Here is a 14,936-nt window from a genome sequence, read left to right on the forward strand (position 1 = left end):
AGTCAATATCAGTTAAACATCAAACATAGCCACCTATCAGGATTTCGGACTTGTTTGCCATCATCAGGATGGCATACCGATAAATATCTAACTAATGATGACCACATTAGTCGTTTAAACATCAGACGCACATCCTGACTGTTATAGTGAGCATTGCCGCGGATTATGTTTCACAAGGTAAAACCACATGATCCACAAAGAACAACCATACATCTTCCACACAGACGATTGTTCCCGCAAAGGTCTCCTGCTGAGAAAGGGTGGGAATTTGGGTTAGACTGAGACGAGAAAAATCATGGGAGGTGGTAGGGTGCAGGGAAATAAGGGAGGGGGTTTTGTGAGCGGGAAGATGGGAGGGATGGAGTGAGGGGAATGATGGGAAGGGTGGGGTGAGGCGGAAGCAAAAGAGGGGACACTGAGAACAGGTGAGGTTCGGAGAATGCAGTCATGTAGTAGATGACTAAGGTCATGGTGCTGACGTAGAAGGGTTTGACACTGTTAGTCGACCTGAAGGGGAGTTTATTATCGTGCATTGGCAACCACTGCAAACTAGACTGCTTATGATCCCCAATTTAGATATTCAGAGACAGACATCACAGGAGGGGTGAAATGATGAATTGTTCCAAGGCACAGAGGAAAGTAATGTTGTTACAGGGATGGGGGGGGGGTGTGGGGGGTTGGGGCAATGGGCCGAGTGTTTGTGAATTGTACAGGTTGGGGAAGGACCTTGTAAAGACGGGAACAGATTTTGATTGAGAAGAACACCTGTCGCATTCCTCACGGACAAATACAATGTTATTAAAAGCTTTTATTTATTTTTTTTTCAATTTAAAATGTTAAAAAAGGCTTTTAAGGTAAGAAGCAAATTAAATAGGTATGTTATTTTGATTGGGAGGGGCCACTGAATTAATACACCAGGGGATTGACTCAGCCTGTCATCCTTCCGAGGTCGGCGAAATGAGTACCAGTATACTGGGCCGGTGTAGCCCCGGTTAAAATAGGTGTACCATATCCCTGTGTCGTAAGAGGCGACCAGGGTTGCGTCGGGAAGGGCATCCGGCGTAAAACATGTGCCAAATCACTATGCGGATCATACGGATGATCCGCTGTGGCGACCCCTAACGGGAGCAGCCGAAAGAAGAAGAAGAAGTTATTTTGATTGGGAGGTATTGAGAAAGGACGAGCTCCGGAATGAACAAAGGAATGAAATTACAGACAAAAAGTGTTTGTGATTAAAAAAAAAAAAAAATTTGGGTGTTTTTTTCAATCGAGGTGGGGGTGGGATAAGATAAAGATGAGAAGTGTGAAAGGGGAGCACTTAGGATATAGAAAGCGGAGTGAGTCACACGGTGAGGACAGAGCAGAGACAGAATTGGCACACCCACTAGCTGATGCCTTGACGAGTGGCTTGGATATTTAGAGATCATTTGCCATCAAGATGCCATGAGTAAAGAGCTGACTGAGCTTCAACATGGAATTATTATTTATGCTGTTAGGGTTAAGGTACATTTATGGGGCATGAGGTAATGGGATAAAAGTGAAAATGTGATGACGATGCAAGGAATGAGTGAGAGTGAAGAGATGGAAAATTTCTTTGAAAGTATGGAAATGGCTGGGGGAAGAAAAGGTAGGGGGTGAGATGAGCAAAATTATCCCATCATGCTTCAGAAATTTGTACATGACCCCCTTGGAAATGTTTTGTGGGCAAGTATTCTTTTTGTCTGACTTATTGCTTTGTGTAATGTCACTCACCTCTGGATGGCTGTTTGCAATGCCCTGAGGAAAGAGGTCTTCTAATTGTGAGCTTGGATAAATGAGCTGTTCGAGCTGATACCAAATGGTTTCATTTAGAGACTATCTGCATCAAGCAAGTGAATGAGTAACAACACCTCGATCATAAATTAATTATTTATTGTGGGTAAACAATAATTGAAAGTAGCAAATTCAGGAAGTTTCATGATCTGGTGTCCATCTGGTGGCTCTCATTAAATTATCTCTCTCCCCAGCTCCACCATCAGTCCCATTCAAACCAACCCACCAATCAGGAAGCCAGCTCCAGCAACGATCAGTTTAAACTCGCCATAGCACGCCGTGTTTCTTGCAAATGAATGTTCAAATGTCTGGGCATACCGCCAAACCAATTGTTCGTGCAGGTTGTATGGAAAAGGAATACATTTATAACCAACCTACAAAACATATTCCCAACTGCCGGCCATATAAAACTTACCTTACATGGCCCAATACTTTTAAATTTGCATCCTTACACATATTTAATGAACTTGTCATAATGTAAGTGATACATGTCAAGTAACCATATGCTCTGTCTTTACTATACTACATATATATGGTAGATATGGGAAAAGTAACAGAACTCGTTGTGTACCAAATATGGTGCATACCAAAAATAGAAACAAAAGAGGGAAGTTCACTGAAGTTTATTTTTTGCTTCATGCATAGTCAAACGACTACAACTTTAACGACCCTGCTTATTCCCACTTTCTTATACGGTTGGCCGGGGAACGTTTTTGGCCCATGTCTATCATGAACCATCTGACCAGGCTGCAAGATGTTTCACTGAATGTGCAGGAATTTGTTTATAGCTTAAAGGTATGCAGACTCACCTTTGAGCTGTCGAGCCTGGGTTTGAATCTCGACCCAGCTATAAACTGCCACCCTGGGGTTTCTCATGCAGGATGATTCATCAATGTCTGCGCCGTCCCTTCGATGGATGTTAAACTGGGCGTCCCATCTGCTGGCATTAGTTGATGGATATTACAGATCCCATGGTGTCTTTCGTGAAAAGTAGGCGAGCTATCACAGGTTAGAGCATGATTTTGTAATTTTGCCAGGATGCCGATCAGCATCACAGCTGTGCCGCCAGCAAATTATGCTACCCTCAGCCATGTGTTGCGTACTAAGGAAGAAGAAGTTGGGTATTTAGAAATAGACTTTGCAACAAAACAAAAAAAAACGATTTTACAAACTTCAGGCTTCATCGGTTTCACTTGAAATGATACTTAACATATATTTTTTGCTGGTCACACAAAAAAGGCCTTTTGTAAACTCAGTCTATCAGAAGTTTGAACACTGGAATTAAAATATGAATGCGGGCAGGTGAATTATAACTTGAAAGAAAGAAGAGCTGGCAGCAAATAATCTTGTGCATTCAGCACTCGAGCATCGGAATGATTAACTTTCCTTCAGCAGAGCATTTTGTCCACAATCCTTCACTCGTCTTTTCCATACTCTACACACCCAACTCTGGCGAGACTGGGACTGAAAGAAAAAAAAAACAGACAAGGACATTTGAGCGGAAACTCCGCTGGCTGAACAAGATTTTTACGAGTGCATGCATTTCTGACATATTTGAGTTAACACCAGCTTGACCCTTCGCCATAAGAACCAATTAACGATGGGAAATGGTTCACACCTGAAACATATTCTTGAGTAAGAAGTTTCTCTGTTGATTGTCCTTTTACTTAACATTTTCTCCAAAATTCTCAGGCTTTGTTAACTGTAGATGAATCTGCTTCTACAAATAGCTTTGGAGCATAAAGTTATCATTTTTCCCCAACCCCCCTCCCCCTTCTTCCCTCCTCCTTCCCCCCATTCCCAAGACTTCTGACTGTTGCTTTCATGTTTGGTGTAAACTTTTATTCCTTTTAGAGTCCATGGCAATGTTGAATGATTCTTCTGCAAAGAGCAGCAATGGATATAATCCTACAATCGTACTATTAATTTGCAATTGGTCACTGGCTTTGACACCAATACATTTTTTTTTATTATGGACGCCAGGCATCAAAAAGCTACATATATAAAAAAAAAGTTTCAAATGGAGCACCTTGCCACCATTAGAGCATTTAAATTACATCAGATATGGCAATAAATGTGAATCGGTGCTCCCAGCTTGCCAGCTCGATGACAGAAGACACCATTTGCATTTTTTTCCGTCTCCACCCTGACCCTGTTTAGAATCCAGTGCGGGCACGGGCAACTTGCTAGTCTTTTAAAATCCTACAACAGCAGCTTCAAAAACTTTTGTAACCTCTATAATCCAGGCTTCTGATGTTTGTTTGTTTTTAGGCTACCAGAAAATTAAGTGAATTTATTGAGACTAGCAGAGTACCCGCCCTACGAGTGATTTTGTTCCAAACATGCAACACGTTCTTCTGAAGCATACCTTTATTTGGGCAGTGTATAGGTAACTGACAGCTCCGTATCGGCAAAAAACCCAGGTTACTTGCAAAAAGCATACCTCCTGTTTATAATTCAAAACACCTCACTGCACTGGAAAACGTGGGGACAGGAATACTGCATTGTAAATGGTGGAGTCTTGTAATACCCTCCCCCACCTGGAGACGGCGCTATACAATACACATTTACATAGACAATTCGCATCCCTCCTCCCTCACCCCTCCCAAGACCATTGGCAAAGATTTAAAAAATATCCCTATACATTAATTTGGGTCATGCTCATCCTCTGTAGCAAGTCTCGATATAATCAGCACAGAATTGGAAGGAGTGGCGTGACAAACAAACACAAACACGCAAACACCGGTACGTGAATTTATCGTCTGTACGTTGGTTTGATGATGAGTGGAATTTGAGGTTGAGAGGCAAAGATGGATGCTGATGTCATTCTTGTTCCATTTTTTTCTCTTTTTTTATGCCAGATGCAGCAACTGTTTTATGAGCACTATGAACACCGGCGTGGCTTTATCCAAGATCTGCATAGCAGCAAATTGCGTAACGCCATCACACTTCACCCAAACAAACAGCCACCATACCAGTTCCTGCTACACACACGGATGCTCTCGAGACGAATTGCCTCACTCCGTGCACATGCCCTCCACTTACTGCGTGACATTGTGCGGGTTGCACGGTTGGCTGGGGTGACTTATAGCCTCGGACGTGAAGAGGAGCGCCTTGGTCAGCCACTGTCCCTCACATGGCTTCGCCCTCAGCGTCGAGATGATGTGCCTGAATGGGACTTCTTGACGGGCAGACTCCTGTTTGGTGCAGCTGAGGGAACACCGCCTCGGAGAGTGTTACCACCAGTCTTAAGACCAGCACTGGAAGAAATCATTACTGAGGTTGGAATGGATTTTGGGGGAAGGGATAAGGGGGAGGGAGAGATGGGACTTTGTTTATGAGGGGTTTAGAGTTTACCATCTTGTCATCTTGTCCACAAACTATCCTCTCACCCCCACCCCACTCCCTCTATCCCCGATCACCAAAATTTGGAGCATTACTTTTTAAAGAAATCCTTTACATTTTACAGATTACTGATTACAATGGCTCTTGGTAATCCATCACACAATCCATTACTTATCCAAGGGAGTCATTCATGTCCAAGCAGTGACTGGATGCTGGTTTACATTATTTCTTGGGACATGGCTATACTTTTTATCCAGTGTCCCCGTTGACGTTAAGGCAGGAATTCAGAATCTTTCGAGTGTCCCAGTACATGATGGTATCCTCTTCAAAATATATCATGGGTTTTTAACGTTCACAAGCAAATCCAAGCTCCAATGTCCAAGCACTTTTTTTAAATGTTCAAGCACTCTTTCTTTTTTTTAACGTCCAAACACTCCCTTTTTTAAACGTCCAAACACTCCCTCTTTTTTAAACATCCAAGCACTCCCTCTTTTTTAAACATCCAAGCACTCCCTCTTTTTTAAACATCCAAGCACTCCCTCTTTTTTAAACATCCAAGCACTCCCTCTTTTTTTAAACGTCCAAACACTACCTCTTTTTTTAAACGTCCAAACACTACCTCTTTTTTTAAACATCCAAGCACTCCCTCTTTTTTAAACATCCAAGCACTCCCTCTTTTTTAAACATCCAAGCACTCCCTCTTTTTTTAAACGTCCAAACACTCCCTCTTTTTTAAACATCCAAGCACTCCCTCTTTTTTAAACATCCAAACACTCCCTCTTTTTTTAAACGTCCAAACACTACCTCTTTTTTTTTAAACATCCAAGCGCTCCCCCGTTTTTTTAAACATCCAAGCACTCCCTTTTTTAAACATCCAAGCACTCCCTTTATTCAGGTTATTGTGATTTTTGTCCTCCTCTACCTCACCTCTTTTAGTTTGTTGTTGGTTGATTTGTTCCTTTTCTAGTTCATCCCAGCTTTCCCCTTCCTCTTCTTGCTGCCTTTAATTCAGCTTATGTGCAGCTTGTTCACCCCTATTTGTCCTTCTCCCCCTCCCCTTGATCTCGCTCTCACTCTCACTTCAACTCTGCTGTTGGTGTTTCCCTCTTTCCATTTTGTTCCCTTCCATTCTACTATAACTGTTCCACGAGCCTTGACCATGAATACAAAACAAAATGCTGGCAAGCATGACATATCCCATTCCCAATGTAATATCCCACTCACAAGACCATTTATTTATTGATAAACACCTCACCAGGATGCCAACCGGATGGTGTGTGAAGCACCAGAATGACAAATCTGGGAATCAAGTCTAAACTTGACAGTATGTTCCTGCTCAGCAATATTGCTACAATCCAAATGAGTAATGATGCAGTAATCCAAGTTTTTAGGGGGGGGGAAGAGAATGGGGGTTTTAAAAAAAAATTCTTACTTGTGTAAATAATCAGGACATTTTAAAATCATAAACTGCCTGTAATAGCAGTTCTCCAAAATGTGGATGTGGTTAGTCTCCCAAGTAACCTTCCCAGTCTGTCACAGTGGGTAAATTATACAATTGTCACGTCTATTACAATACAATGCACATTATTTGGAGCCTTACAATGTGCTGAGCCTTGCAATGTAGATTGGAGCTATGTACGTAAATAAATACTGTATATTCCAAGTTTGAATGTAGATGAACTAAAATATACTAAAAAAAAAAATAACGTGAGTTTCGCTCCACTCTCTGGAATCTCATCTGGCATGAAGATTAAATGAGACTTTTTAATTTGTTCTACATTTAATGGTATATATATATATAATTTGTTATATTTATAATTTATTTTTTATCATTTGTTATATATCCTTGTTTATAAATCTGTTGAATTTGTTTTTTGTTATATTTATTTTTATATTGTTATATTTGTTATACTGTATATATAATTTGTCATTGTACAACGCTCCTTCCCAATTCCATATCCAGGTGATGCATGACATCATCGCTGGGTGCCAAAGGAAGGGAGTACTCAGTTTTTCATTTATTGATTAATCAATTAATTATTTTCTTCCTTGCTTTTCCGGGCGATATCTCAGCCATCCTTTGAGCTAGGAAGCTGAAATTTGGGGACAAAAGTGAAGTTGTGCTTTGGCAAAGAAGTTTTGTTTTTTTGGTTAATCAATTAATTGATTAATTACTTAATTATCATCAATTTATTAATTGCTTATTTATTTTATTTCTCATCCTGGCAATATCTCAGGCATATTAATGCTAGGAAGCTGATACTTGGACATGACAGTGACCAAGTGATTTGGCTATAAAGGGTATTTTTGATTTATTGATGAATCAATTAAACGATTCATTATTCATATTACGATTAATTAGTTAATTTTCAAAAAGTTACAGATTTGGATGAAACAGTGGTGGTTTAGGTGTGCTCTTTGGCAATTGATTGAGAAATTATTTTACGATTATTATTTATTTGTTTTAATGATGCAATTAATCAACAATTGTACACTGCTTCCTTCCAATTCCGGAGTGCCTTCGGCACCCCGGCGATGTCACGCGCAGGAGGATAAGTGCCACTCTCTTTCCCCCGCTGCTTCCGGGGCACTCGCTCCCAACCATAGGAGCAGCGAGGGCCTGCTCATGAGAGGGTCTTACCCCTGTGGGGGAACACATCCATGTCCGCTATTAATCACCACAGGCGGCATAGTAATATAATTAGAAATGAACAGAATAGAACCAACATTATAAATATATGTAGAAAAAACTTACAGGTCCAGACCAGGAATCAAACCCAGATCCTCCAGCACACCGTACCAGCTGCTCTGCCATCGGAGCTATTTGGGAAACCTGCTGGCTGAGTAACACAATTCTTCCACATATACAAGTGCCACTCTCTTTCCCCCGCTGCTTCCAGGGCACTTGCTGCCAACCATAGGAACAGTGAGGGCCTGACTGCATCACTAATTCAGCAACAGCCCACTGAGCTATTGAGTCTTCGGGATAACCTCAAAAATTTCTTAGACTAACGCTGCAAGCTTTAAATAACCGACATCTTACGTGCCTGTTTGACAGACTGTGCGTGTACGCCAACCTGCCTGTTCCCCCGCAACTCCTCTCATTGATTTAATCTCATTATATCATAAGCCAATCTTCAGAGGGTTTTGGGGAGTCCAGACATTCCACAATTATACCTTTTCACTCCCAGTGCCTGCTCATCTTCATGTTGTTTCTGCTACGTCGGGATTTTAAAACTAACTGCTTTTCTTATCCATTGTCCAAGTTACCAAAATAGGTTTTGTTTTTGTTACGAGATCACACATTGTTTAACTCTTAAAAAAATAAAAAACTAAGATGGCCTGTTTGTGTTCTCATCTGAACCCCTGGCTAATGATGTAGGGGAGAACCTACTTTAAAATCCCATGTGACCATGTGTTTTTTTCGTTGTCGAGACATGTCCTTGTGTTGTAAAAATGATGTACTAATGTCCTTATGCTGCATGTTATTTGTAGACATTCTTCTCAATGAGCCTTTGTTGACTGTAAAAACAAGTATTAAAAGACTACTCCACCATGTAGGCAATGCCCTAAAACCTCCCACTTCCTCCACCTCTACTTACAAGCTGTGATGGGGTGTACATTTTACCAATCACGATTTTGATGAACGAATCATTTAAAAAGAAATACCACCTTTTTATTTATTACTCACAAGTTGCCTGTGCACACACAGGATTCAAAACGGGGTTAGGATTGAGGAGGCAAAAATGCAAATGGCGTCTTCCGTCATTGAGCTGGCAAGCTGGGAGCAACAGTTTGCATTTATCACCACAGTTGATGCAATTTAAATGCTCCAATGAAATGCTTATCCAAGGGAGTCACTCGTGTCTAAGCAGTGACTGGATGCTGGTTTATATTATTTATTGGGACATGTCTATACTTTTGATCCAGTGTCCCGCTAAGGCAGGAATTTAGAATATTACCAGTGTCCCAGCACACAATGGCATCCTCTTTTCAAAATATATCATGGGATTTTTAATGTTCACAAGAAAATCCAAGCTCCCTTCCTTTACACCAATTTAAATGCTCTAATGGCAGAGAGGTGCTCCATTTGAAACTTTGTTTAATATATACTATATTTGGCTTTTTGATGCATGTGGTCCGAAATATAAATTTGTATTTGTGTCAAAGCCAGTGACCAATTGCAAATTAATCGTATTATTCTTCCTGTTGTAACGGCAATACGTATCAATTGAATCCTTTTTTGCTAAGACATTGTGATTCACGTTAATCGAATCCTTTAATTTTTCGAGCTAAACATTATAGTGACACGCAAAGCAAAAAGCAGCGTTAAGCAATTGGTTCATGTCCGTCAGTCCATCTGTCTGTCTACAAACGTCAGTTTATGATCGAGGAACAACTTATTTAAATTGAATGTTAGATTTTGAACACGAATCAAAAAACGAACCTGTAGTTTAGCTGTAGCTTGGGTCTGAATTTGTCCTGATCGTGCATGCCAGAGAGAAGTGAGATTTTTTTTTAATGACGGTAAATTCCGGAATTAATTTATTTATTTGACTTTTCCAATCTTTATTTTATTTAAATTGAATTATATACTTGAACGCTGTAGAACACAAATCGCCTTCTTCGCACTTTCGAAACTTCTGTTTTGCAGTACTTGGACATGTTAAATTAGGTGGTGTATAAGACTGCTTCAATAGTGCTAAACTTCCCAAAAAAAAATTTTTGAAAACGATCTTTAAAATCATTATTTTCTTTAAATTGAAGAATTATACTTGAACACTGCACAGGGTATCATGTTCTACGAACTCTCGAGTTTGAAATGTGTGATTTTCTTAAATACACACACCTACGTGCAAATGCATTTTTTAATGTATTCTGTAAGACAGTAATAATTATCAGTCATCCTACTTATACAGTGCACTTTGATACTGACTGACTTTGAAAAATGAGCGTTCACAATGTACAAAGTAGATGTATGTAATTCATTGAGAAATGGTTTGCCCCCTCATTTCTTTGTTGTATGATTTCCTGCAGGTCATGGAGTCTATTAATGTAAATTCGCATGCTCGAGGCCGTGTCATTGACTTCAAGGAGATACAGTATGGATATGTACGCTTGGACCCACTCCGTGGTGCCTCCTATGTTCTTGATCTGCTGCTGCTGTACAAGAGATTTTCAGGAAAAAAGATAACTGTGCCTGTGCGGCGGCACGCCTATCTGCAGCAGTCTTTCGGCCGTACGGCGATTGATTTTGAACACGACTGGGAGGAACCGACTGCCTTGGCCATCGATATCGATCGTAGTGCTTATTCTTCACTGTTCTCGCTCTTTTCTAACCCTTTGAGGGCACTTCAAGGAGAGCAGAATGTGGCTGGTAGTGGTCTTGGGACTGAGGGACCTGGTGGTGAAATGGTCAATGTGTTGGTTCCGTTGACGGGACGACTTGAGACATTTGGCCGTTTCTTGAAGTTATTTGAGCAGACGTGTCTAAGGGTCGGCGAAAATGTCCGGCTGGTTGTCCTGCTCTTTGACGCGCTCACCAATGATGAGAAAGAAAAGGGGAAAAGTGCTGTAGAAGGAAACAAAAATGGTCCTTCATTAGGTGTTCATGGTGATAGCAAGAAGCACCGACAACTGTTGGCAAAATATCAGCAACGCTACCCAAAGGCTGAGCTTGAGCTGCTTCCCATGTCTGGCCCATTTTCCCGTGGGGTTGCACTCGAGGTTGGTGCATCCCGTTTCCCAAACTCTTCGCTTCTTTTCTTCTGTGACGTTGATCTTGCCTTTACACCAAGTTTCCTTCATAATTGCAGGACAAACGCCTTGCTTGGGCAAAAGGTGTACTTTCCCATTGTCTTTAGTCAGTATGACCCACGGTTCGCCCAACCGCCACCCACAACAGACACCCCAGGGACATTTTTATTAACTCGTCGCTCTGGATTTTGGCGAGACTATGGCTACGGCATTACATGCATTCATCGCGGAGACCTGGCAGCAGTGGGTGGTTTTGACACATCTATACGTGGCTGGGGACTTGAGGATGTGGACCTCTTCTCACGCGTCGTGCAAGCTGGCCTCGAAGCTGTGAGGAGCCAGGAGCCTGGTGCTGTGCACGTGTATCATCCTGTCGTGTGTGACCCAGCTTTAGAACCGCGTCAACTACGCATGTGTCTGAGCTCGCGTGCCGCAGCACTTGGAGATAAAGAACAATTGGCCCAGGCCTGGCTTGAAATACGTGGCGGGTTCAACAGGACGGGTTCCTGATTATGGCTCAATATTTTCCAGCTCGTGTTATTCCTGAAAAATCAATGATTCCCGAGGGCAGCGTTTCAAAAGCACAGCAAAGATTGGCTGAGGAGACTGAAGGGAAATACAAGATTGTAATCGGATTAAGTGGACGGATACACCAGAGCTGACGTCGCTCTGGTACAGGTTCCATCTTGTGTTTCTTTGAGGCCACTTTCTATTTCATGTGTGCTGCCTGCAGAGGAACGAGACTAATGTTTGAATGGCAAAGTAAACTATTTTTTATTTATATTGCTTTAAAATAATGCTGTCAAATACAAACATATGAGTATTTTTGGATCCATGTCAAACTGAATATGGTGATAAACCCCTTTTACACGTTTTGTTAGCTGAAGTTTTCTTTTGTACACGCGTGTTTATTTGTGTATGTAAATGTACTTTTTTGCATTCCCGAAAACAAACCATCTGATATGCAACATGAAATGGGGGCTGAGCAGTACATGACCCTCGGGTGCTTTGGCACGGTCATTGTCTCTTGCAGAACCGCTCCCCAGCCCAGCCCAATGGGGCAACACCTTGTTTACGCTTTAGGTGACTAGACAGCAGGTTCTGTTTGTTCTACCTTCTGCAGTAAGTTAAAGGCAGGTGAGACTATTGATAGCACCTTTGCATCCAAAACCTGGCCGACAAAGAACTGGATGATGTGAGGAAGGTGTTTTTGTTTTTTCTATATCTGTCTCTGTCTCTATATCTGTCTCTGTCTCTATCTCTCCCCCTCTCCCACCCTGTTGTCTTTACCTCTTTTTACTGCCCATCTTCTGTGATCTTTTAAAAGTAGTTTGTTTGAGCGTTTTTTAATGAAATTTATTTTTATTTCTGGTTTCTTTTATACATTTTATTTTATGCTATTTTGGGGGAAGTTTCAGGAGGGGGGTGGATTTTATTACAAAGGCAAAAGGAAGACTCACAAAACGTATTTTATAAAGGAAAGGTGGCAATGATTGGACGAGTCTCCAATGGTCTGCGTTTTGCATGAATTCGTCTTGCATTTCCCATTTCAACCATCCTGTTGGACCTTATTAGTGGCGTGCCCCCCAGCCACAGCACTTTAACCCAGCCCCCAGGCAGGTGAGCAGAACCACCCACCATAGTAGTGCTCTTTCTGTTCATAGTCTTTCTTCCACTCCTCCTCCTCCTCCTCCTCCCCAATCTAACACCCCCCAACTTTTTAATTTCTATCACTTTCTTATGTGTGTTTTATCACATTCCTCTGTCCCACCCACTGACTATCCATTGTTCGATTCTGGTTCTCATGTGAGCATTGCTGACCAATCGACTGTCAAGTAACAGGTCAGGTTTAAAAAAAAAACCTTTTTTATGTTGCCACGTCGCCTTATTGCACCGGTTAAAGGAAAAAGTATTACCTTTGTGGTCTTCCAAATGAGATCTCAAGATATTGCACCAATGTGAGGGCACCTGGTACTTTAGCACACCTCCTCCTAAGCAGTTATACCCGTTTTGCAAGCGGTGCCCGCTTAATTCTGCATTGCGGTATTTTTGCCAAGGTGATTCCGCATCACGGAATTGCATCATGGTGCGTGTTCGTTAATTAAAGTCAACCAAAATATTCACATCCAAAGGCCCTCAAAGATCTAGTTCAAGTACCATTGTTCCAGGACCTTGAATGGCATAACGGTGTTCCATAAGCACCAAAAAATGTGAACCTGTTCTGTTTCTTCCATAATTCCTCGGTGCCTTTTATAACGAGTGGTCTGAACATATTCCGAAGAGCACCGATTGCCTGGCATCGTGGTGCTCCCAAACCTCAGTCCCTGGGTTGCTACGGGTCAGATATCCCCGAGTATCATCGCCGCTCAATGCCAAGAATGGGATACGGGGCGTGTGGAGATTGCTTTTGGATACTCGGTAGACTAGTCTGATGGTGTGGTGAGGAAACTGTTTAATGTTTACTGCCTGTTCTGAAAAGTGATGGTTTTAAAGTTTTCCTGTTTTTAACATGTGCAGACTAAAAATATGCAACAGTTGATGTTTGTGAATATTGAATGGGGTGATCATTATTTCAGTTACCTCGTTTGTGGTTGAGGGGGGGGGGATTTGGGTGTGTATTTGGGACAGATTAACAAAGTAAATGAGGTAGATGACTAACAAACTCGGATGAGAGGTGAACATGTGTTTGGTTATCTGCTTCTCGGCAGGCAGGAAAGAAAAGTGATCTTAATTCGAACTTTGCTGCCTTGTATATTTTGGTGTTAATGTCCGACACTGCCAGTGAGCATCGACTGTGAATTTATTGTTGTTTAAAAGTTTGGTCTTGGAAACGAGGGTTGATTAACCCATCCCATTCCCTTCCCCCAGACCTGTAGCTCGTGCTGTTCGTTTCTTACAGTGTTGTGTGAGACTATAAATTGACATCGCCATCAACAGTAAACGTGTTTTGCTGTCTCTTTGGTGACTTTTAAAATTGAGATTTTTCTGCAGGATGAACAAATTACTCTGAAGGGGGTTGGCAAAATGTTGAACTATATCGAAGTGTCCGAAACAAACACCAACTGTTCCCACGGCTCCGATTCCCCTTCACACCACTCCTTTTATTTGCTTGTACTTCATCCACTTCGTGACTTGAATTGATTTTTGGGGTACATGGAGCATGACAATGGAGAGAATAAAACAATAATTATTTGGATGCGCTGTCTTTCTTTCAGTGTCCCATGACCCTCATACTGCATTTTGATGCATCATCTCCCGGTACATACTAAGGTTGTACATGCATGCATTTATGGTCAAGATTTTTATTTATTACCTTCGCATTCTGCGAAAGGTTATGTTTTGGTCGGCGTGTATTTATTTATTTATTTATTTATTTGTAATCTTGTGATTCGTATAACTCAAAAAGTATAAAACCGAATTGCATGAAATTTGGTGGGATGATTGGTTATTAGCCAGGAAGCATTCGATTAGATTTTGGGATCGTTCGGGTCAAAGGTCAAGGTCACGAAAAGGTCAAAATCGTCTTTTTACGATAACACGGTCAATTTTTATTCAATTTGCATGCAACTAACGCCAAAATGTGCAGAATTCAACGCCTCATCTTGTGATATGCAATATGACACAATGACGCCCATACTCGTTACCGGTTAGGGGTCAAAGGTCAGGGGGGTCATGACCTTGAAAACGAGATTACCTTCTCTTGTTGAAACGTTGTATTCACCGAGCTTGCGAGTGAAGACTCGCCAAAACGACGTGAGTTGATTGTTGTTTAGTCCGTAGCCCCTGAAAGTCGGGGGGGGTCATGACATTATAGATATGTGGTTTGTGTCATAAGACCATTCATATGAAACCAGTTCCCCACACTCGTACCAAGAACAAAAAAGTAGTGGCGGCAAAGGTTTGCGCTCTATGAGTGCCCGTTCTAGTTTATTAATTAACGGTATATTGAAATGATGGCAAACGGTGTTCACTGGTTTCTTTGTCGTTGGCGTCGTTGTGCCTCTCCCTATCACTTATTATTA

General features: G+C 41.5%; 1 protein-coding gene across 1 annotated transcript in view; it reads left to right on the plus strand.

Annotated features, from left to right (window-relative positions):
* The window catches only part of CHSY1 (chondroitin sulfate synthase 1), a 102,259-nt gene extending 88,149 nt beyond the window's left edge, over positions 1 to 14,110 (plus strand). Inside the window, exons 2-3 of the mRNA XM_085850113.1 lie at positions 4,674 to 5,093; positions 10,195 to 14,110. Coding sequence (XP_085706239.1) covers positions 4,674 to 5,093; positions 10,195 to 11,424 — 1,650 coding nt within the window. The 3' untranslated portion in view covers positions 11,425 to 14,110. The remainder of the gene's footprint in view (positions 1 to 4,673; positions 5,094 to 10,194) is intronic.
* The last annotated feature ends 826 nt before the right edge of the window (positions 14,111 to 14,936 follow it).

Source organism: Eptatretus burgeri, chromosome 12 (genome assembly GCF_056783735.1).
Source record: "Eptatretus burgeri isolate ZD-2024b chromosome 12, Ebu_testis_v1, whole genome shotgun sequence".
NCBI lineage: Eukaryota > Metazoa > Chordata > Myxini > Myxiniformes > Myxinidae > Eptatretus > Eptatretus burgeri.